This window comes from Papio anubis, chromosome 3 (assembly GCF_008728515.1).
Source record: "Papio anubis isolate 15944 chromosome 3, Panubis1.0, whole genome shotgun sequence".
NCBI lineage: Eukaryota > Metazoa > Chordata > Mammalia > Primates > Cercopithecidae > Papio > Papio anubis.
This window is the reverse complement of record NC_044978.1, coordinates 179,263,785-179,284,936: the sequence shown is the minus strand read 5'-3', so window position 1 is coordinate 179,284,936 and position 21,152 is coordinate 179,263,785. Positions and strand designations below refer to the sequence as shown.

The 21,152-nt window shown below is 48.4% G+C and overlaps 1 protein-coding gene across 2 annotated transcripts; it reads right to left on the bottom strand.

The window, feature by feature from the left end:
• Positions 1-18,650: 18,650 nt before the first annotated feature.
• Positions 18,651-20,787, bottom strand: MRFAP1 (Morf4 family associated protein 1). 2 transcript variants are annotated; one of them, XM_009206489.4, is made up of 3 exons: positions 20,680-20,787; positions 20,130-20,560; positions 18,651-19,658 (listed from the first exon to the last, which is right to left on the bottom strand). In XM_009206489.4, exon 2 carries the CDS (start codon positions 20,523-20,525, stop codon positions 20,142-20,144), a length of 384 nt encoding a protein of 127 aa, XP_009204753.1. In that variant the 5' UTR covers positions 20,526-20,560; positions 20,680-20,787; the 3' UTR covers positions 18,651-19,658; positions 20,130-20,141. The 2 variants fall into 2 exon arrangements, with proteins under 2 accessions (XP_009204753.1, XP_017814044.1); XM_017958555.2 differs by having other exon boundaries at positions 20,130-20,704.
• Positions 20,788-21,152: the final 365 nt, after the last annotated feature.

Below are 21,152 nucleotides of genomic sequence, written 5' to 3'. Positions count from 1 at the left end.
TCAGAGAATTCTTTGCTGCAACAGGAATCTACCCAGGGATCAGCCAACTGTGGCCCACCCCATGGGCCAAATTCAGCCCATCTGACATAGTATCAACTCATTTAATTTTCGTGATATCCCTATGAGGTAGCTACTCTTGAGTACACCCATTTTATAGATAGGTAAAGTGAGGTGAAGAGACTTGTGAAACATTATAAAGTCAGTCAGTCAGCAGTGGACCGGAGATTCAGCCGCAGTCTGGGTCACCTCATCCTCACTCCAGCCTCATCCTACGTCTTACGTGTCTACCAGCAGCACAGTGCCTTTTGTTACCCACCAAACACATCACCACAGGACACATTTATATGTTTTCTAAAGGTTCCCTGCTCTAAAATGTAAGCTTCATCAGGGCGGTAACACTGTTCTATTTCAGAACAATAACTGGCATGTAAGATGCCCCTCAATAGAGTTACTGCCTCATGTGTGACACCTGGCACACTGTCTTTGGATTTGAATGTGCCCAGGGTCTGGGGCACATCGTGTAGCCAGTGCTTTTGAACACAGGTACCTAGGGCCTGAAGTGTGCCTGTTTCTCTCTTGCTTCAACCTCATTTCTGTGCCTGGGGATCACCTGTCCTTCCAATTGCAGCTTCACCGAATGCATTATAACCCGCAGTTTACTGCATTTGATGACAATGCGGCAGACACTGTGATCTTCAGAAACATGTTTTATTCTCTTTTTCCTGAACTTTAAGGGCTTTGGTTCATTTGGACAAATATATATAATAAATAGGTTTTTAGGTTTTACATTTTTACAAGCAACAACCATTATTACACATGGGTGTGGTGTTTTTGTTTTGTTGTTTTGTTTTCTGAGACAAGGTCTTGCTCTGTCACCCAGAGGCTGGAGTGCAGTGACATGAGCTCAGCTCATTGCAGCCTCAACCTCCCAGGCTGAAGCGATCCTCCTGCCTCAGCCTCCTGAGTAGCTGGCACACAGGTGAGTGCCACCATGCCTGGCTAAATTTTTTGTTTTTTGTAGAGAGGGGGGTCTCACCATATTTCCCTGGCTGGTCTCAAACTCCTAGCCTCAAGGAATCCTCCCACCTTGGTCTCCCAAAGTGCTGGGATTACAGGCATGAGCCACCACACCCAGCCACATATGGTATTTTAACCTCAGATCCCTCTGGGGTCTATTCAAATGGGTCTAACTAGGTAAGTTATGACCCTGTGAAGGAAGGCCAAAGCTCCACCATCACGATTCCTTCCCAGAGATCTTCAAGGCCCTTTTCAGACTTCTCTTCTTCTATGCCCCACAGGGCCTGAAATTCACTTGGGAGATCTGTCAATGAAGCTGACCCCTAAATCAAACCACAAACAAAACACAAGAAAGCATCACATGTAGGTTTCAAGTCAAATTAATTAGATGTAGTTAGGTTGTCCAAACTGACCTGCGAAGTCACACAATATGCACCAAATGACATGATTTAACTTCAGAGGAAAAATCTCGTCTGTTCTCACAGAGAAAGTTCTAAACTGCGTACAAAACTGTCTTCCACCTCATTTCCCAGGGGCATCTTACAAAGGAACAGGTGGAGCTCCTTCAACAACTCTGTGGTTTGAGGACGGACACAAGTTTCCTGCTTGTCCCAAAGTCTCCAGCCGTGATTAGGTCCCATGTGACATAAGAAAATGCACAGAAGCAGGAAAAGTTAAAACTATTGAGAAATTCTCAAAACAAAAAATATTACCAACCATCTCATCAATGGACAATCGTGATTAAAATTTATTCTTCTTCGGCTGGGCGCGGTGGCTCATGCCTCCAATCCCAGCACTTTGGGAGGCCAAGGTGGGTGGATCACAAGGTCAAGAGATCAAGACCATCCTGGCTAACATGATGAAAACCCGTCTCTACTAAAAAGGCAAAAATTAGCTGGGCCCACGTGGTGGTGCATGCCTGTGGTCCCAGCTACTCAGGAGACTGAGGCAGGAGAATTGCTTGAACCCATGAGGAGGAGGTTGCCATGAGCCGAGATTGCATCACTACACTCCAGCCTGGCGACATAGCAAGACTCCATCTCAAAAAAAAAAGAAAAATTATTTCTCTTCCTCCTTCTCCTCCTCCTCCTCCCCTTCTTCCTCCTCCTCTTCTCCTTCTCCTTCTCCTTCCCCTCCTCCTCCTTCTTCCCTTCTTCTTCTTCTTCTTCTTCTTCTTCTTCTTCTTCTTCTTCTTCTTCTTCTTCTTCTTCTTCTTCTTCTTCTTCTTCTCCTCCTCCTCCTCCTCCTCCTCCTCCTCCTCTTTCTTCTTCTACTTTTTCTTCTTCTTCTCCTCCTCCTCCTCCTCCTCTTTCTTCTTCTACTTTTTCTTCTTCTCCTCCTCCTCCTCCTCCTCCTCTTTCTTCTTCTACTTTTTCTTCTTCTTTCTCCTCCTCCTCCTCCTCTTTCTTTTCTTCCTTTGCTCCTTGAAACTCAAACATGTAAGGAGATAACCTCCTTCTTCCTCTCAGTCCCAGTGGGAGGTTGAGGACCTATCTTCAGTGGAAGCTTTGCTCCAACTCACCACTTCTCCTGTCATAAAGAAAGGAGAACTTTGTTCCTCCTCTGGATAAGCACTAACTAGCAAACCCAGATGGCCTAGACAGGTGGATCAAACCTGTTTTTTCACCCGTCAGTGCTTTTCCCCTAGCACCCTCTAACCTTGAAAATGTCTCCTGCCTTTCGCTTTGGCAAAGCTGAGTTTAGTTCATGCTGGACTCTTCCCTGTTGTAAGTCAATGAAATCTGTCCTTACCATTTTGATTAGTGTCCTGGCTTTCCTTATCTTTGACACTGTGAGTCAGAATTCACTGTCCTGGGGTGAACACTGCAATTCTGCCAGCAGACTGCCAGAGGGCAAGCAGAACGCTCCAAATTCCTAGCAAAATTTAGAAATGTTCAGTAATGGCCTTATGTTTCACCAATTCACACATTGTTTTTTAAGATGGAGCCTCACTCCGTCACCCAGGCTGGAGTGCACAGGCACAGTCTCAGCTCACTGCAACCTCCGTCTCCGGGGTTCAAGCGATTCTCCTGCCTCAGCCTCCTAAGTAGTTGGGATTACAGGCACCTGCCACCACACCCAGCTAATTTTTATATTCTTTTGGTAGAGATGGGGTTTCACCATGTTGGCCAAGCTGGTCTCGAACTCCTCACCTCAGGTGATCCACCAGCCTCGGCCTTCCAAAGTGCTGGGATTACAGGCATAAGCCACCCTGCCCGGCCTGCATTTTGTTTTAATTACAGACGGTGACTCAATCTGTCGCCTAGGCTGGCGTGCAGTGACCTGAACACAGCTCACTGAAACCTTGACTTCAGGGACTCCAGCAATTCTCCTGCCTCAGCCTCCCGAGGAGCTGGGACCACAGGTGTATGCCACCACATCTGGCTAATTGGTTTTTATTTTTTGTAGAGAGAGGTCTCACTATGTCGTCAAGGCTGGTGTGGAACTCCTGAGCTCAAGTGATCCTCCTGCCTCAGCCTCCTAAAGTGCTGGGATTACAGGCATGAAACACAGCGCCCAACTCACACACTTTTAAATTCTGTTCCCCGCCTGATATTTAGCTTTATGGCATAGAAGATATGGTTTAATCCCCTTAGCGACATGGCAGTTCTATGTCCTTTATTGTTCTACTGCTGAAGGTCTTTGCGTTTCTTTTTCTCCTTTTTTTTTTCTTTTTAAGAAATGAAATTATTTTCTTTTACCTACGTAAAAAGAGTAAATCTCGGCGCAGAGTGTGGCACGGCTCTACGCTCCCCTCCCTCCCTGCCCATCGCCTTCCACTCGGGACACTCCCCGCCGGACTCCAGCCGGACTCCAGCCCCGCCGGACTCCACCCCGCGCGGCCCAGTCGGCTCAGCAGCACTGGCAGCCGGCGATCCGCTGGCGTAGTTCCACGATCCGCCTGCCCATCCGCGCTGCCACCGCGGCCTTCCTCTCTGCCTGGGCGCACAGCCTGGTCACCCGCTCCGCAGCCTCGCCGCGCCGGCTGGGTGCAGGGGCCCGGGCGCTCCACTCCTCCGCCTCCACCTGCTCCTGATGGCATAGAACAGGCTCTGGATCTCCAGCAGCTCCCTGCGGGCCCGCCAGCTCGCCCTCCAGGAAGGCCAGGTCCTCGCCGCCCACGCGGGGCACGGGGCCACCTGGGTCCTTGTGGGGCTCCCGCCTGGTCCGCGTCCATGTGAGGCAGGAGAATAGGGTCTGGAGGCAGGGAACTTAAGGCCGATTCCTGCTGACTTCCTAAAGCTGAATCAAGGGAAAACACCATGGTCTGGGGCAGAGAATCTGAGGCCGATTAACGCAAACTTCCCAAACCAAAAAGAAAAACCCCCGCTCCCCATTGCGAGTAGTAAAGTATCAAGGGCCACTCGTCCTACACCCCTCCTTCCAGATGGAAAGGGAGAGTGTCTTGGAGTGGCCAAGAGCCATGCAGGAACCGTCCCTTCATCCGCATGGGGCACCAGTTCACCCCAGCCTTTAGCCACAAACCAAAACCTTCATCCAGATAAGGTAGCTGATAAGAACCTCAAATGAAAGACTTAAAGCCCAGAAAACTTTCTAACTGGCCCTTGAGCTGTTTCTCGGGCCCACTCCCACCCTGTGGGTGCTTTCTCGCTTTAACAAATTCCTGCTTTCCCTGCTTCTGTTCCTGCGTTTCATTCCTTTGTTACTTCGTGCGTTTTGTTCAATGCTTTGTTCAAAAGGCCAAGGACCGGGACAACCCACGCAAGGCCCTCCTCCTGGTAACACACGGCCACAGCGCCGCCGCCGCCCCTTCCCGCCCCGGGCCAGCCGGGCACCCACCAGCCGTGCGCGGACGCCTCGCTGTCACCTGCGACAAGTTCCTGAAGCTTCTTTTTAGTTTTAATAAAATTTTACTCTACAACTTTCAGCCTTAAAACAGCGAAATCCACAGCCAAATGGCCTCCCTGCTGCCAGCCGCCGCGGGGCCTCCTCGAAGCCCCTTTCGCGGCAGCCCCAGGTGGCCACGCGCCCACGGGGGTCTCGGGCGGGTCCCGGATAGTGCAGGCGCCATGGCGCGCTCTCGACCCGCTTCCCCTCCGCGCCCTGGCCTGCCCGGGTTCTGGGGTGGAGTCCGAAAGGGATTCCAGGGCTGGGGTTTTAACACTCAGTTGCAAGTGATTTTTGCACCAGAAACGGAGGGTTGCACCGAATACCGTGACCCAGGGCCACGAAACCCACGACTGCACCTCAAACTGTCCCCGCCTCGCCAGGGAACCGCAGAGGTTGGAACCGCCGGGGTTGGCCCTGCCGGCCCGACACAGGCCGGGCGAGGTTTTTGGAAACAAAATTGTTACCAAACAGTGACATTTCCCAGGATAGCTCTTTGAGGGTAGAATCCGTCCGCACGTCTCCGCCAGGGTTGCCTGCCCAGCAGGGGCTCAGTACATTTTGTTTACCCTAACGAATACTGTCTGGAGGGGGTTCGAAGATATGCTAAGGCCGGGCGTGGTGGCTCAGGCCTGTAATCCCAGCACTTTGGGACACCGAGGTGGGCGGATCACCTGAAGTCGGGAGTTCGAGACTAGCCTGGCCAACACGGTGAAACCCCGTCTCCACCAAACATACAAAAATTAGCCGGGCATGGTGGCACGTGCCTGTAGTCCCTGCTACTCGGGAGGCTGAGGCAGGAGAATCGCTTGAACCTGGGAGGCGGAGGTTGCAGTGAGCCCAGATCAAGCTATTGCACTCCAGCCTGGGTGACTAGACTGAGACTTTGTCTAAAAAAAAAAAAAAAAAAATACATTCATATTCCTGGTCTGTGGCCCACAAACGGGCTAATGGTAAAGATTGGGGAGACCCTGCTTGCACAAGTGGCCCAGATTGGAAACTCAGTTCTCTAGGGGTGAAATGGAGCTGGTACGCCCCTGTGACTGTTAGAGAAGTGAGAAAAAAAGGCATGACAGTGCATTGTACAGTTGCCAAAGCACCAGACAGAGGCAGGTGGCATTGCTACTCTGACAGTCATTGACAGTCATTAGACTACACAGTGCATTGAGAGTACTGTGGGAACTACATCCAATATTTGCACCCTGGCTTCACAACCTGCGGGCTGGGGGACCCAGGTCCTATCAGCCTGAGGGTAGCTCTCTTGGCCTGTGCCATCACCTGAACTCCGTGGAGATGGGTACCACCACCTCTAGGGAGGTGTGGTAGGCAGAGTGGCCCCCCTAGAAGTCCACATCCTAATCCCTGGAACCTGTGACTGTGTTATAAATGATAAGACATGTTTTGTAATTATGAATATATCATATTGCACATGGCAAAATGGATTTTGCTCATGTCATTAAAGTTAGGGGTCTTAAGGAGAATGAATAGCCTGGATTATCCAGGCAGGCCCAGCCTAATCCTGGGTCCTTACAGTGGAAAACGCTCCTGGGCTGGAGTCAGCGATAGAAAGGGAAAGCAGAAGAGAGATGTGGCAGAAGAAGTCTGTGCTATTCCAAGCAGGAGATGGCAGGTCCTGCCTGCGCTGACTCTGAGATGTAGGGGGTTTGGACCCTAGCTTCACAGCTTTGTGGCTGGGGCGGGGCAGGGGGTTGGACAATGAGGAGGATTTGACAAACCACTGCTGGTTCTGAGACACAGGTGGCCACATGCAAGGACAGGAGAGAGGCCTCTAGGAGCTAAAGGTGGCCCCCAGCTGAAGCCCAGCCTGCAACCACAAGGAACTGGGTTCTGCCAGCAACCTGAATGCACTTAGATGCAGTTTCTCCCTGGAGCCTCCTGATAGGAGCCCAGCCAGCCAACACCTTGATTCTGGCCTTGTGAGACCTAGAGCAGAGAAACTTTCTAAGCCAGTCGTGACTTCTGACCTTCAGGACTATGGTGATAGGTGTGTGTTATTTTGAGCTGTTAATTTGTGATGACTTGTTGTAGCAGCAGTTGAACACTTGAAGCTTAGTCTGCAGATAGTCTAAGGATGGGTACAAATGAATCAAGACCCTCAAAGCCTTGCCCACACCTTATTCTCCTCTGGGTTCTCCTAACCCTGATTCTAACCCTATCTTTTTATACATTTTGGATTCTCCTTAATATTTTACTCCAGAGTGTGCATTGCAAATATCTTCTCCCAATTGAAGCTTGACTATTTTCTTTTAAATGGACTTTATTTTTTAGAACAGTTTTAGGTTTATAGAAAAATCGAGAAGATAGCACAGAATGTCAACTTTTCCCTTTGATGATGGTTCCTTCGATTAGCACCATACTTTAGCTTAAAAATTGATGCAAAAAAGCAAAATAAATTTGTTGTAGTAAAATAGGCATAGTAGATTTACCATTTAACCATTGAAGGTACAGTTCAGTGGCAGTAAGTCCGTTTGAATTGTGCAACCATCACCACCATCTGCCTCAAGAACTTTTTCATCCTCCCAAACTGAAACTCTGTCCCCGTTAAACATTAATTCCCCAATCCTCCCTCTCCCATCCCCTGGCATCCACCATTCTATTTTCTGTCCCATGAATTGGACTGTTCTGGCTTCTTTAAAAATTGAGGTGAAATTCATGTAACATGTAATTACCCACTTTAAAGTGTATAATTAAGTGGTATTTAGTGGATTCACAATGTTGTGTAACCAGTAGCTCTCTCTAGTTTCAAAACTTTCTCATCATTCTATAAAAATACCCAGACTCAAGGCCAGGTGCGGTGATTCACGCCTGTAATCCCAGCACTTTTGGAGGCTGAAGTGGGCTGATCACAAGGTCAGGAGTTCAGGACCAGCCTGGCCAACATGGTGAAACCCTGTCTCTACTAAAAATACAAAAATCAGTCAGGCGTGGTGGCGGGCGCCTATAATCCCAGCTACTTGGGAGGCTGAGACAGGAGAATTGCTTGAACCTGGGAGGCGGAGGTTGCAGGGAGCCGAGATTGCACCATTGCACTCCAGTCTAGGCGACAGAGTAAGACTCCGTGTCAAAAAAACAAAACAAAACCCAGTACTCATATAATAATCACTCCATATCCTGCCTCCCCTCACCCACTGGCCAACACTCATCTCTTTTCTGTCTCTGTAGATTTACCTGTCGGTATATGTCACGTGTGTTAGTCTGCCAGGGCTGCCATAACAGAATACCACAGACTGGGTGTTTAAAACAACAAAAATCTACTTTCTTATGATTCTGGAGCCTGAAAGTTCAAGATCATGGTGCCAGCAGGGTTGGCTTCTCCTGAGGCCTCTCTCCCTGGCTTGAAGACGGCCTTTTCTTCTTCTTCTTCTTTTTTTTTTTTTTTTTTGAGACAAAGTCTCACTCTGTCACCCAGGATGGAGTGCAGTGGTGTGATCTTGGCTCACTGCACCTCCGCCTCCCACGTTCAAGCGATTTTCGTGCCTCAGCCTCCTGAGTAGCTGGGACTACAGGCATGCCCCCACCACACCAGCTAATTTTTGTGTTTTAAGTAGAGTCGGGGTTTCACCATGTTGGCCAGGCTGGTCTCGAACTCCTGACCTCAGGTGATCCACCGCCTCAGGCTCCCAAAGTGCTGGGATTCCAGGCGTGAGGCACAGCGCCTGGCCATACTGTGTTTATTTTTATGGCTGAATAATATTTCTTTGTATGGCTATTCCACAGTTTATGAATGAATGTTTATTCATTCATCAGTTGATTCCATTGGTGGCCACTTGGGTTGTTTCTGCTTTTTGACTAGTATGTGCTGCCGTCAGCATTCATGTACAAGTTAAGATTTTAGTTTTGGTGAAGACAAAATATCAGTCTTTTCTGCTTTTTGATTTTCGTCTTGTTAAGCAAGCCTTTCATGCTCTGAAGCCATACCAATTTTCCTTTATGTTCTCTGAAATATTTAGTTAAGTAATTAGTTTTTTATATCTGTGGGTTACTCCATCTGAAAATAATTTTTTTGTGATGTTTGAGGCAGGGATCTAATTGTAGTTTCCCCCACATGTATAGCCATTTGTCCTAGCCCCACATGCTGACTGTTTTTGGTGGTGGTGGTGTTTTTTTTTTTTTTTTCTCTTGTTTGTTTGTTTTGAGTTTTGCTGTGTCACCAGGCTGGTGAGATCTTGGCTCACTGCAATTTCCACCTCCCTGATTCAAGCGATTCCCCTGCCTCAGCCTCCTGAGTAACTGGGACTACAGGCGCGTGCCACCATGCCCGGCTAATTTTTTGTATTTTAGTAGAGATGGAGTTTCACCATGTTGGCCATGATGGTCTTGATCATCTCCTGACCTGTGATCCGCCCGCCTCAGCCTCCCAAAGTGCTGGGATTACAGGCATGAGCTACTGCGGCGGGCCCATGGTGACTGTTTTATCCATTCCTTCTGGGTTGCTGTGTAACGTGTGTCAGGTATCATATGTCCACATTTGCTCATATCTGTATCTGGGCTGTATACCCTGTTCCATTGGTCTTTACCTATCTCTGGGCCATTACTCCATTGACTTAATTAGCTTTATAATAAATATTAATATTTGGTAAAGTATAGCAAGTCCTCCCATCTGGTTCTACTACAGGAATGCCCTGGCTTTCTGCTTGTCCATCTAAATTTCAAAATTGTGAGTTCCCTACCCTCCTCCCCACACCCACCAGGCTCAAGAGATCTCCTGCCTCAGCCTCCGGAGTAGCTGGAACTACAGGTATTTGCCACCACACCCAGCTAATTTTTAAATTTTTTGTAGAGACTGGGTTTTGCCATGTTGCCCAGGCTGATCTTGAACTCCTGGGCTCAAGTGATCTGCCTGCCTCCATCTCCCAAAGTGCTGGGATTACAAGTGTGAGCCATTATGCCTGGCCAAATTCATGGTTTTTATTTTTATTTTAGTTTTAGAGGCAGGGCCTTGCTCTGTTGCCCAGGCTGGAGTGCAGTAGTGCAATCATAGCTCACTCCAGCCTTGAACTCCCAGGCTCAAGCAATCCTCCTGCTTCAGCCTCCTGCGTAGCTGGAACTACAGGCATGCACCACCACACCCAACTAATTTTTTTTTTTTTTGGTAGAGATGGGGTCTCACTATGTAGCCCAGGCTGGCTTTGAACTTTTGGCCTCAAGCGATCTTTCTGCCTTGGCCTCCCAACATGCTGGGATTACAGGCATGAGCCACTGTACTCAGCCCTCAAATTATTTTTTTGTAAATTCAACCCAAACAATCAAAACAGACCCATCTGAAGAGATTTTTATTGGGACTGCCTCATTCATGGGAGCAGTTTGGAGAATAATTATAATACTAATTTTCTTAATCTATTTTGTTGTTCTTTAAGGTATTTCAACATTTTAATGCATAATGGTTTTTCATATATTAAAAATTTCATATATACTAATATATATTTTCCTAGTTACCATTTGTACTGGGTTGAATAATGTCCCTGCAAAAGTTTTCTGCCCAGAACCTTAGAATGTGACTTTATTGAAAATAGGTTCTTTGCAGACCTAGTTAAGATGAGGTTAGACTGGATGCGAGTGGGCTCTAAATGCAATGACTGGTGTCCTTATGTGAAGACAAAGGGAAGAAGGCCATGTGATAATTGAGGCAGATTGGACTGACACAGTCACAAGCCAAAGAATGCCAAGAATTGCTGACAATTACCAGAAGTCAGGGAGAGGCGAGGAAAGATTCTTGCCCAGATGGTTCAGAGAGTACCCGGCCCTGCCAACACCTTAATTTTAGATTCCCAGCCTCTAGAACTATGAAAAAATAAATTTCTGTTTTAAGCCACTTAATGTGTGGCAGTTTGTTATGGTATCCCTAGGAAACAAATACACCATTAAAAAAAGGTTTTGGGTTCTGTTATCAGTGGTACCTTTCAGAAAACATATTTCCTCTTTGTTTCTGGTAAAAAGAAACACTACTGATTTTTATTGATTTTTGTGTCTAGAAACCTTGAAACTCGGCCGGGCGCCGTGGCTCAAGCCTGTAATCCCAGCACTTTGGGAGGCCGAGACAGACAGATCACGAGGTCAGGAGATCAAGACCATCCTGGCTAACACGGTGAAACCCTGTCTCTACTAAAAAATACAAAAAAACTAGCCAGGCAAGGTGGCAGGCGCCTGTAGTCCCAGCTACTCGGGAGGCTGAGGCAGGAGAATGGCATAAACCCGGGAGGCGGAGCTTGCAGTGAGCCGAGATCAGGCCACTGCACTCCAGCTTGGGCGACAGAGCCAGACTCCGTCTCAAAAAAAAAAAAAAAAAAGAAGCCTTGAAACTCTAGAGACTATTATTAATGTTGGCAATTTAGATTCTTTTGAATCTATGATGTCTCAGAGACATCATGTCGTTGGAATATAACGGATGCAGGACCAGTTGGGGCTTAGCCCGGGAGGGTTCTTGGCTTCATCCAGGAGAGAATTCAAGGGTGAGCCAGTGGTGGTAGACGGCAAGTGTTATTGATACAGCAGTGCACAGTAGTAGCACAGGTGGCGTGCCCATAGGCAGTGGGCCCAGAGGAGCAGCTCAGGGCAGTTCTACAGTCATATTTATGCCCACTTTTAATTACATGCAAATTAAGGGGTAGATGCCAGGTGCAGTGGCTCATGCCTGTAATCCCAGCATTTTGGGAGGCTGAGGTGGGTGGCATGCTTGAGGTCAGGAGTTTGAGACCATCCTGGCCAACATGGTGAAACACCATCTCCACTGAAATACACAAATTAGCTGGGCATGGTGGTAATCCACCATGTGAGGTGGCTCATGCCTATAATCCCAGCTACTAGGGAGGCTAAGGCAGGAGAATTGCTTGAACCTAGGAAGTAGAGGTTGCAGTGAGCTGATATCATGCCACTGCACTCCAGCTTGGGTGACAGAGGGACACTCTGTCTCAGGAAAAAAAAAAAGGCTGGGCACAGTAGTTCACTCCTGAAATCCCAGTGCTTTGGGAGGCTGAGGTGGGTGGATCGTGACGTCAGGAGTTTGAGACCAGCCTGGCCAACATAGTGAAACCCCATTTCTACTAAAAATACAAAAAATAAAAATAAAAAATTAGCTGGGCATGGTGGCAGGCACCTGTAATCCTAGCTACTTGGGAGGCTGAGGCAGGAGAATTGCTGAAACCTGGTTGGTGGAGGTTACAGCGAGCCGAGGTCATGCCACTGCACTCTAGCCTGGGCAACGTGCAAGACTCTGTCTCAATAAAAAGAAAAAATAAATTAATTAAATAAAATAAAAAATTAAGGGGTAGATTATGCAGAAAGTGCTAGAAAAGGGGTAGTAACTTCTGTGTCATCGGGTCATTGCCATGGAAAGGGGCGGTAACTTCTGGGGGTTGCCATGGCAATGGTAAACTGATGGCACTGGTGGGCGTGTCTCATGGAGAGGTGTTTCCAACTCTTCCTTGTTTAAGCTATCCTCAGTCTGGTTTGGAGTTCAAGCCCCGCCTCCAGAGTTGAGTCCCACCCCCTACCTCATAATGACAATAGTTGTGGTTTTAAAAATATGTCCACATGATGAAAAGGAATTTGAAAAGATTAAAAAAAATATGTCCACAATCTCCTTGCTACTCATCTCTTCAGTAGGTGGAACATAATTCTTCTCTCCTAAGTATGGGCTGGCTTGCTTCTAACAAATAGAATAGGGAGGAAAAGGGAGGAACAGGAAATACATGGTGCCTATGGCCTATGGGGATCATCAAAAGTCTTGCTCTCTAGAAGAAACTACTTTGCCTCCTTCCCTCTGGGTCCCTGGCTTTTGCCTCAGAGAAACTCTTTCTTATCTATCATCTTCTCAGACCACATATGAAATGTGCCTCAGAGGGTGCCCCCTACTGGGGCTTTGCGGCTTCTGAGGCCCTCTTCCTGCTGGTGCAGGCGCCAGGGCTCAGCACCTCCTTCAGGGGCTGAACAACCCCGAGTTTTAGCAGACTCACCTTGGAATTTCTTTGGCCATATATTTTCTTCAAAACCTTCAGATGACTTTGGGAGACTGAGGCAGGAGGATTGCTTGAGCCCAGGAGTCTGAGACCAGCCTAGGCAACATAGGGAAACCCTATCTCTGTAAAAAAGAAAAATAAAAAAATTAGCCAGGTATGGTGGTGCATGCCTGTGGTCCCAGCTACTGGAGAGGCTGAGGCAGGAGGATCGCTTGAACCTGGGAGGTTGAGGCTGCAGTGAGCTGTGATCACACACCTGCACTCCAGCCTGAGTGAAGCAAGACCCCAAGTCTCAAAAAAAACAAAAGCAAAACAAGAAATAAAAACACAGACAAGACCCCCTCAGATGCTTCCTGCCTGTTTGCTGTCAGCCAGCCCCAACATGCAGGTAGCCACAGCCCAAATATTCTGAAGATGCCGGCGCTTTCCTTACTGCACTCTGTCCTTCCCCTGCTTTGCCAGTGGTGTCCCTGTGGAGCCAGTGGCCTTGACAGGAAGGTAAGAGTCATCATCTGGTGTTTGCCCACATGACTGGGACTCACTCTCTGGGGAAGGACCTTTACTGGAGATGCTTGAGAAAGGTTTGGGGCCTCAGTCCCATTTCCCTGTAAGATGGCTTCTTTTGGAGCCATCTCCCGTAACTCTTTGGGTTTGGGATGCAGAACCCCTTGCCTGTGAGGCCCCAAATGACCAGCAGTGGTGCCTCTCTGAGCTCATTCACAGAAGCTACTGCAGGAAGCACAGTTGACTGACAATCTCCAACTGCCACTTCTTTGTCTCCATAGCGATCACACCAAGACCCTGCCTGTCCCCCCTCAAAGAGACTAAATTCAGGACTAAACTTACTAGCCTGTCACTGCTGTTTCTCCCATTGATGAACCAAGGAGAGCTCAGCCTAGGACAAGTTTCCAGTGATGTTCTCCACTCCTCTTCACCCCCAAACCTGTTTCTGGGCCTCCAGCATGTGCCTGACTTCTTGGAGGAGCTACGCCCTCCCCCTACCTTACTCCTGAGAATAGTGCTATTTTATCCTCAGGCCTGTGAGGGAAAAACCACTCATTTCCCTTGCGTGTCAATCAGAATTTGGGGGCAGTGTTCTCCCAGGCCACGTCCACACCCTACTTCCCCTCCCTCTTGTCCAAAATGCTGCTCCTTGGCAGCACTCATTGGTCATCTGACTGCCTCTCCCTCTTCTCACCTCTGGCATCCTCCTATCTCTTCCCTCTTCTCACCTCTGGCATCCTCCAATCTCTTCCCACTTCATTGGAGTCCCATCATTCACTGCAAACTTGGGCACCTGGTTCCTGGCCTTCCCCTCCACCCTAAGCCCTGCCATTGTCCTGAGCAAGTTCCATGCTCACAGAGCCACCAGCCCCATACCTGGGCCCTCATATCCAAGGACCTCCTCCATCCTGCTTGGCCATTCACTGCCAAGGGTGACTTGGGGCTTGTTATTGTCTCAATCCTGGTCTACTTAATATCTCTGTGCCTCATTGATAAGACAAGACTAATTTTAATCATGGCATCTGTTCCACCGAGGGGTTGTGAGGGGCTTTTGAGGCATTATAGGTAACTAGCACATAGTAAATGCTTCACAGGTGTTAAAACAAGAGTTGATCTGAGGCCCCAGAAGCACACAGCTCACAGGATGTCATCCACAGATACGTTTTATTTGACAATCATAGTAGTTTTTAATATGATAAATTGCTTTCCAATATTAGCCCTCCTATTTTCTGGCCACATCCCATCCTCCAGGTGACACTTCCACTGCAGTCACTAACATGCTGGGACCTCCATTCACTTTACCAGCTACTTTCGCCCATTGCTCTCCTGCTCTTCGCCTCCATACTTCCCTACTCAGAGTACATCATCTATTGTTGCAGTGATGTCCTTGTCAAAACTCTAAACTCTTTTTTTCTTCCTTCACTCCTTTCTGGCAAAAATGCAGTCCTGATGAACCCAGTATCTGCCCCAGGCAGTGGGTGAGTGCTGTGAGGAACCATCACCAATAAGGCTACAGGAAAGCCCAGGGCTTGAGGGGAATCTAGTTTCAGCTGTTAAGAGTTGGTAAAGAAGTGTTCTTTGAAGAGGCAAAGAATAATGTGGATTAATTTGGGAATAACGGAATGCAGGATTTTGTGAACCATGGAATAGAGTTTGAAGGAGAAAACAATGTGGGTGTAAATCAGGAAATAGGTACCGCAGAGCATTATGGAAATCAGAGAAGGAGAAAAGAGAATTGACTCAGGGAGGGTCTAACATATGCTGGGTAGTATATTAGTCTGTTCTCATGCTGCTATGAAGAAATATCCGAGACTGATAATTTGTAAAGGAAAGAGGTTTAATTGACTTCCAGTTCCACGTGGCTGGGGAGGCCTCAGGAAACTTACAATCGTGGCAGAAGGGGAAGCAAACCTGTCCTTCTTCACACGGCGGCAGGAAGGAGAAGTGCCGAGCAAAGGGGGAAAAGCCCCTTATAAAACCACCAGATCTAGTGGAAATTCACTATTACAAGAACAGTATGGGGGTAACCCCACCCCATGATTCAGTGACCTCCCACCGGGTCACTCCCAGGACAAGATGAGATTTGGGTGGGGACACAGCCAAACCATATCAGGCAGTGACTAAAGCAGGCCCTGGATGGATTTTGTAGCTTTACCTGGCCACAGTGTTAACCAGGGTAACAAATCCCCATTTATCTCTGGAAGATGGTAGAAACTCAAGCCACTCCATGTTTAACTGCTGCCTGAAACGGGGAGAATGGCCAGGAGTAGGAGTTTGAACGTGCACTTTCTTTCACCTCGAAGTCATTAGAAGGCAGAGGAAAGGCCAGAGCTACACATGAAAGCCAGAGACAGGAGATAACCTGTTGGACAATGCCTGGGCTAATGGGAGGGGTGTGATCAACGGGCCTCAGGTAGAAGGGAGAACAACCCTTTCATCAAAACACAAGGGATGGAAGAAATAATGAGTATCTGCATCAGTCATCTTAGTCTAAGTTGTTACTGTAACAAACAATCCCCAAATCTCAGGGGCTTAAAACAGCTAAGGTTTTTCCTTGTTTGTGGCACACACTCATCATAGATTGGCAGGGAACTATGGTCATTAAGTTCAGCCATCGTCTGGAATGTTGCTGGTTCGTGTACCGGAGGGAAGAGAGAGCTCTGCAGGGTGTCGCTTTGGAGGTTCTGGGTTGGATGCAACAGATGTGACTTTCCTTTGTAACTCATTGGCCAGAATTAATCACATGGCCCCACCCAACCCAAGGGGGCCAGAAAGTGCCATCCTACTCTGTGCCTAGAAGGCAGAGAATTGGAATTTATTTGGTGAACAGCAGTAATGACTTCTGTATTTTAACCCAGAAAAGCTTCAGTGCTCTCTGAGGTTCTTTCCAGCTCTGCCATCCTGTAATACCAGGACTTTGGGAGGCCAAAGCAGGTGGATCACTTGAGGCCGGGAATTCAAGACCAGCCTGGTCAACATAGTGAAACCCTGTCTCTACTAAAAATGCCAAAAATTAGCACGGCATAGTGGCACGCACATGTAACCCCAGCTACTCGGGAGGCTGAGGCAGGAGAATTGCTTGAGCCCTGGGAGGCAGAGGTTGCAGTGAACTGAGATCGTGCCACTACACTCCAGCCTGGGCAACAGAGTGAGACCCTGTCTCAAATAAATAAATAAATAAAAATGATGGCAACTTCAGCCAGAAAATGTAATGACTGTACAGCCACGTAAGACTGCCTCTCAGAATGCTTCTTATCACATTCTTTGCTTATACAGTGCAAGATTTGATGGCTCCTCCAATTGCTAGCAAGCCAGGAGTATGAAATTCAGGAGCTGGGTCAATTGGGAATTAGTGGCTGCATTGCAATTGTGACCAGAATCATAAAAAAGAGGGACTAAGAAGTTACTGGAAAGATTTTAGGACAATAGTTTTCAAACTCTGGCATAAGAATGAACACTATGCAGCCTTAAAAAAAAGAATGCAGATTTAGATGTTAGATAGGAAAAGACTTCCAAGTAAACAGACAAATGAAGGACAGGAACAGATTATTACAGTGTGCTACCATTAATGTAAAACAACAACAACAAAACAAACAAACAAAAAAACAGGTGGACTGGGCACAGTGGCTCATGCCTGTAATGCCAGCACTTTGGGAATCTGAGGCCGGCAGATGGCTTGAGCTCAGGAATTCGAGACCAAAATGGCCAAGATGGCAAAAACCTGTCTCTACGGGAAAAAAAAAAAAAAAAAAAAAATTAACCGCAGTGGTGGCGTGCCTGTAGTTCCAGTTACTCAGGAGGCTAAGGTGATCATTTGAGCCCAGGCATTCAAGACCAGTAGTGTATGCCTGATCCCAGCTACCTGGGAGGTTGAGGTGGGAGGATCACCTGACACCAGGAGGTCAAGGCTGCAGTGAGGGAGCACAACACTGCACTCCAGCCTGCGAGACACAGAGATCCTGTCTCATCCCCCCGCCGCCAAAAAACAAACAAACAAAAAGGTGGAAGCCGTTTTATATATATGTTCAAACACATTAGTATTTCCAAGAATATACAAGAAACTTGTAGTTTCCTGGGAGGGGAACTAGGAAGCTGGGGAGAGGATCACTTTCGTGTCATTTATCAATATTACTCATTGAAAAAAATCAACTCCCCAATGCAATGTGGTATCCCAGAAGAGAAAAAAGGGCCTCAGTGGGAAACTGGTGAAAGCAGAGTCGTCTAGCTGGTAGTGCTGTACCAATGTCACATTTCTTGTTTTGGCAAATGTATGAAATGCAGTTTTCATGGTTGTTGCCCAGTTCCTAAGTCCATCCTACACATTTCTCCCTCCTCCGTGTGGAACTCACACAGAAAACCTTGACCGTCTTCCATTTTCTGCTTCCCGTGCCTAGCATGCCTCTCCAGCTTTTCCTGACCCTGGAAGCTGTGCTCCTCTTTCAAGGCCAAGCTCACCAGTTACTTGCTCTGAAAAGCTTTCCTGGACCTCCCCCTCAGTGTTCTCCTGGGACACGCCATCTTTATTAGCGCTTGGGACACATGGCTGTCTTTTGATTTCTACCAACTAGGTTCCCCAGAAAGTGGACTCTTTCATCTAGATGAAAACTAGATGCACGTTTTTTGGGAATTAACACTTGTGGAAGAGAAGGAACGAAAGGTTGGGAGTGGGGAGGAGGTGGGCTGTGTGATGCAATCCCAACAAAAGCCTCAGCAGACCCCACGAGCTCAGAAGCTCAAAGTTGTCCCAAATTGCGGTAAGAGAAATAGCGACCTGAGATTTCCAGCCCATTAGTCACTAGATGTAGGCTACCCAGAAAAAGGGCATGACTTAGGCTAAAGCAGCTCTCCTCTGAAAAGGCACTTCCCAGAGGGCTAACTAGCTGAGGGGTGTTTGTCAGCAACACTAGCAGCTGGGGGAGAAAGGCTTCATTCTGGAAGAAGGGTGGGGCATCACATCCACTCTATGTCATCCCTCACCCTGCAACTGCAATCGCTATATTCCCAGTGCAAGGCCTGGAAAACAACGTTCCAATTGGAAAGACTGAAGGTGCTTTGGCTCTCTGAAGGCAGAGGCCTGGACCACAGGATTACATATGGTTTCTTCCCACACTAAGAACCAAGTGTGTTTTTTCCTCACCCAGTTCCCAACAGCACACAGAGATAAAGCTTCCCTTTGATTAGAGGCTAAGAGCCTCAGAAACTGTTAAGTTGTTCACTCTCCATTTGACCGTGAGAACAATCTGGGAGACAGCAGATTTCATTCTTAAAGGAGTAACATTTCTCAATAACCTTTTAGGTCTTTCGGTCTTTTCAAGCAAATGAATACTTTTATTAACATGGTAAGTTTTGTTTGTTTGTTTTTAACACGGTAGGGTTTTGACCTCAAATATTTGTTAGGTCTGCTACTCAAATGAACTGATAGCTGGACAACGTATGAACCTTGAAGATGCCTCTTCCAGTCCAGTTTAGGGTCCAATGCAGACAATTCCATACTCTCATCCCCGAGCCCCTCAAGGGCCTCTGCAAAACTTTCATTTTATGCCAAGTCCCCTAAAACGCATCAGGGTATTACATCAACTTGTACAGAATATCAAGATCTTATCTTCTATTTTAGGTTCCATGTCAAGTAAAGCTGAGTTAGGTTGTCCAAACAAACTCACTGGACAGGTTACATAAGATAGTGTACCACATAAAATTTAAACTTTGAACAAAATACATCTCTCCTCCTTTGGTCTCACACAGAAATTAAGTCTCCAATCACAGACAATACTATCCATTCTCCAGCTCTTCTCCAGATTCACGAGTCCCAGCCAGGTCGGCCCATCCGCACTCCCCGTTGAAGTCTGGTCCTTTCTTCAGTAGTTGCTGCACGGAGTCGTCTTCCAGAATTAATGCAGCTCCTTCAGCACCTCCAGAGCTGGAGAACTCCAACTGTGAGTCTCATGTGTCACACACAGACCCAAAGTTCCAGGGAGCTATCAGGTCACACAAGAAAGAGCAAAGCACCTCAAAACTTTAGAAATAACCACCAAAGCCCGGGAACAAATGTGACTGCTGCAAGAGCTTACAATCTAGGCCCTAATTCCTGTATGTGAGAGCATTTTCAAACAAAATCACTTTCCAAACAAAAACACGTAACAATCGAAACTCATATTGAGGTCATCAACCACAGACCATAGCAGAAAACGTAGTGTTAAGTGAGACAGAGCAATAGACAGAGGAAAAAAGAGAAAACAAAAGGCTCTCTGGTTTCGGTTTCTCCAGGGTGTCAGCCAATCTCCACCAGTTGACCAGAATCCATTGGCTGTAAACCTAAAGCACAATGAGAAGAAATTCATCATCGAGAGATTAATCCCGGGCACAACGACCCCCAAACCCTCACGACCACCACCGTGCAGGACGCCGCCTCTTCTGGCCACCACCTGACTCCCTCCAGTCTCTAGCAACGTTGACTTGTCCAACGCCTTCCCCGAAAATCCTCTATTTCCACCCCCGCTTGCTGGATGGCCCGGGACCTTGTCCCTTTCTGTTTCCTTGGCGACTCTGAGATTTATGATCCTTCCACTGAACACGCATCACGCCCAAACCCGGCCACTCTGATTATCCCACGGCGCCACCGTCAAAACACAAAACGCGAAGACGGGGCCCAGATCCGCCCTGACCCGAGCACGCCTTTATTCTCCCGCCCCACCCCCGATCCCGGTGCATCTTGATGAAATCGTCGCTCTCCAGGAGCAGCCAAGCTGGGGCCGCTCCTCTGCCCGGCGCGGGTGCCCGACTTACCGCCGACCGCGCTCACGACGACTCGCTCTTCTCTATCCGCCGGACCAGCTCCACCAGCATCTCTGCCATCTTCGCGATCTCCTTGGCCTTCTCCTCGGCCTTCTCGCACCTCTTGGCCGCCCGGCCCTCGGCCGCGTCGCCCGGGTTCTGGAGGTGATTGAGCGCGCTCTCCTCCGAGGCCTCCACCTGCGTTTTGATCTGGATGAGCATATTGTCCATCTCCCACAGCTTGCTCCGGTTCCGCAGGTACGCCCGCCCGTGCTCGCGCGTCAGCGACGCGATGTCCTCGCGCATCTCGTTGATGACCGGGAGCAGAAACTGCTCGAAATCCTCCTCGGGCTCCAGCACCTCCACTTCCTCCGGTTCCGCCAGCTCGACGATGTCCAGGGGCCGCATCTCTTCCCACTGCCTCGGAACCGCAGTAGCGATGTCTGTTGGAGAGAGAAAACCGACACTCGCTATGCTTAGCAACAGAGAGCCCGAATATGCCTGAAAACTTTTACCCTTTTTCAACTTTTCTCCTCAGAGAAGCCACGGAGAAGCAACTTACGCGTAGAGTAACGGCGAACAAAATGGAGTCCCAGCCGTCAACCAGCGTTCTGCGCGTTGCGGCCCCTTTCACGACACAGCCGGGCCTCTTTACGGTCAGGGGGGCGAGCTGCGGGCGCGCGCACGTCTAGAAAGAGAGGCGCCGGGGGCACCGTCGCGGCCGCACGGATGCGCACGCAGGCACGCGCGGGCGCAAGCCCACACGCTCTAGCTCGTTCCCGCCTTCACCTTACCTCCATGCGTCACCATTTTTCTACTGTGTGTTTGGAGGGTGACCTCTTCTGGGTGTTTCCCTCCTAGAGGGCTTCTCGGGCACGCGAGTTTACTTTTTTTTTTTTTTTTTTGAGACGGAGTCTGGCTCTGTCGCCCAGGCTGGAGTGCAGTGGCGCGGTCTCGGCTCACTGCAAGCTCCGCCTCCTGCGTTCACACCATTCTCCTGCCTCAGCCTCCGGATTACAGGCGCCCGCCACCACG